Below are 2,750 nucleotides of genomic sequence, written 5' to 3'. Positions count from 1 at the left end.
GATAGATGGATGGATGGATAGATGGATGGATAGATGGATGGATGGATAGATAGATAGATAGATAGATAGATAGATAGATAGATAGATAGATAGATAGATAGATGGATGGATGGATGGATGGATGGATGGATGGATGGATGGATGGATGGATGGATGGATGGATGGATGGATGGATGGATGGATGGATAGATGGATAGATGGATGGATGGATGGATGGATGGATGGATGGATGGATGGATGGATAGATAGATGGATATGAGATGGTATGAAACTAGATGGATAGATGGATGGATAGATGGATGGATAGATATGAGATGGTATGAAACTAGATAGATGGATGGATAGATGGATAGATAGATAGATGGACGGATGGATGGACGGACGGACGGATGGATGGATGGATAGATAGATGGACGGATGGATAGATGGATGTGATAAATTACAATACAACACTTCTCATTATTATATGACGCAATATACGACTTTCACTGAACTCCTAACAGTTTCTTGAGGTTAGTGTTTACATTTAAATAGATGGAAGTTACTTTGTAGAATTACCACACATGATTTTGTTTAGATGGTCCCAAACATTTCTTTCACAGTTTCATTTTTTGTGAAATGGGTTCAAATTGACCTCTAGAAGCTTGTTAGCAGAACTTTGTGTAAAAGAGTTGAGCTGGTTCTGATCAGATGGAACAAAGGTCGTCAGGTGACACCTCGGATACTAAAGCTGTGTAAAACCTGAGGTGTACAAACTTAACTTTATGGATTTATGGTGTTAGGTGATCAACAAAATGCTCTGTTTACCCAGAGAGTTCACACAACTGTAACTCATATCACTGTAGCTCCGTGAATACTGTCTGCTAGTCTGTGAAAAGAACAATTAACTTGTTTTTCAAAAAATGAAATAAAGAGTCAGAAACAGAAGTAACTTTATTTTTTAATTTTCAGATACATTTTCTTTGACAACACCTCATCAACAAGTGTGTTGATGTTTTACATTTTTGAGCTTAGTTTTAGATTTATTCATGTTTTCACGTGTTTTTCAGGTTTGACGCCTGCAGGATGGACATGACCTGCGCTCGTAACTGGGCCAGAGACCCCAGAGGACAGAACTGTACTGGGACCTGTGTTCAGTATCAGCAGGTACGCTGTCATCTCACACATTACACATTTTTGCTTCTCTTGAGGGGTTTTTATCCACATAAATCACATATTTAGTGCGTTCATCATTTAAGCCAAGCATGGTTGTGTCTATCTGTCCACCATATTTTCAGTGGATTGTTGTTTCAGTTGGTGATGATTGTAGCCACTTGTAAAGATCCTGAACATTAATGATCACCTGCTGATGATGGCGATAAGTTAAATTTACAGATACGGACCTGTAGTTTTGAGGTGGTAGTAGCTGGGAGTCGTTCCTATCATATATTTTGAGCCATGACACGCCTCGAGAAATCTAGTAGAATCAAACGAGATTGCTCATAACATCATCTATAGAGTTTGACCAAAACGGGTATAATTTTGTTATTTTTCATCATAACATATTTAAAATTCTGACGTGATAGGCGATGGGCCATGTCTTCTGTTGAAGGTTGGACCTTTCATTTAACCAGTTGGGGTTAAAAGCCACCTCCCTTTCACTTCAGGAGAATGATTTTCAGTGGGTCTGATTCAGCATGTCAACATGCAGAATGTCAACAATGGTGTACCACAAGGCTCAGTCTTAGGACCCACCCTCTTCACAATCTACATAAGTAATGTAGGTCAGAACATCCCTGATGCATACTTACATTTCTATGCTGACGTCGAGCTAGAACAGTTGCAAAGGTTTTCCAGCTTTTACAATCTGCATTCGACATTATCCAGTCAGATTTGTTCCGTCTCAAACTGGTGCTAAATGCTGATAAAACCAAAGGGATGTTGTTTTCAAACAGGACGTCAGTACCAGCAGTCCTTCCTTCTATTTTACAAATGGTGTTCCTATTGAGTTGGTCAATTCTTTTAAATACTTGGATATCTTGTTGTTTTTATATTATTTATTTTATTTACTTTTCATTTTAATAATGATCTATTATTGTCTGTACCTCATCTGTGTTCTTTGTTTAAAACAGGTCTCTCTTGTAAATGAGTCCTTGAGGCTCCATGAGACCAGCCTGTAGAAATAAAGGTTGAATGAATGACTGCATGGCGGTGTGGCGGTGGCTGAGTGAGGGGTTAACAGCGCAGGGCGGCTCTTGTGGGCTGGAGCGTGAAAGAGTCTGGCCCTGCTTCGCTGAGCACGGGCCAGCTGGGTGATTTAAAAAAGAAGCGGAGGCTGGTGTGCAGCTGAGGCCGGCAGCAAACTAACACTCTCACATCACAACCCATAACGGTCTATCTGATGGCGTGTCTGTCTCTCTGCTTTCACTGCCCCTCTTAATCGCCTCTCTGCTTCCTCTCTTTGTCCCTCAAACTAACGAGCACATCCACCCACAGGCATCAGATTGAGTAAATATGGTTATTAGACGATGAGGAGAAAAGCAAAGGGTGAATATAACCTCTGCGTTTTGTTACAATTTCAGATTTTTTTCCCCCGGTAGAATCACCTAGCTCGTCAAGATTAACAGTCCTTAAAGGGACCAAAGTCTGGTCCTAAAAAGATGAATCATCATTTTAAGGATTAAGTATGAAGTAAGCTCATGTTAGGGTTAGACTACAGGAAGGAATAGGAGTCAATAAAATGTCCTAATAGGGAGAGAAATATGAACTTG

The 2,750-nt window shown here is 40.1% G+C and overlaps 1 protein-coding gene across 1 annotated transcript in view; it reads left to right on the top strand.

Annotated features, from left to right (window-relative positions):
• The window catches only part of rtbdn (retbindin), a gene marked incomplete at its 5' end in the record, with an annotated part of 12,215 nt that overhangs the window by 1,858 nt on the left and 7,607 nt on the right, over positions 1–2,750 (top strand). Inside the window, 1 exon segment of the mRNA XM_037689444.1 lies at positions 1,050–1,146. Coding sequence (XP_037545372.1) covers positions 1,050–1,146 — 97 coding nt within the window.

Source organism: Nematolebias whitei, chromosome 15 (assembly GCF_014905685.2).
Source record: "Nematolebias whitei isolate Nwh7 chromosome 15, NemWhi1, whole genome shotgun sequence".
Classification (NCBI taxonomy): domain Eukaryota; kingdom Metazoa; phylum Chordata; class Actinopteri; order Cyprinodontiformes; family Rivulidae; genus Nematolebias; species Nematolebias whitei.
The sequence above is the reverse complement of the archived record's forward strand: the minus strand, read 5'-3'. Positions and strand labels throughout refer to the sequence as shown.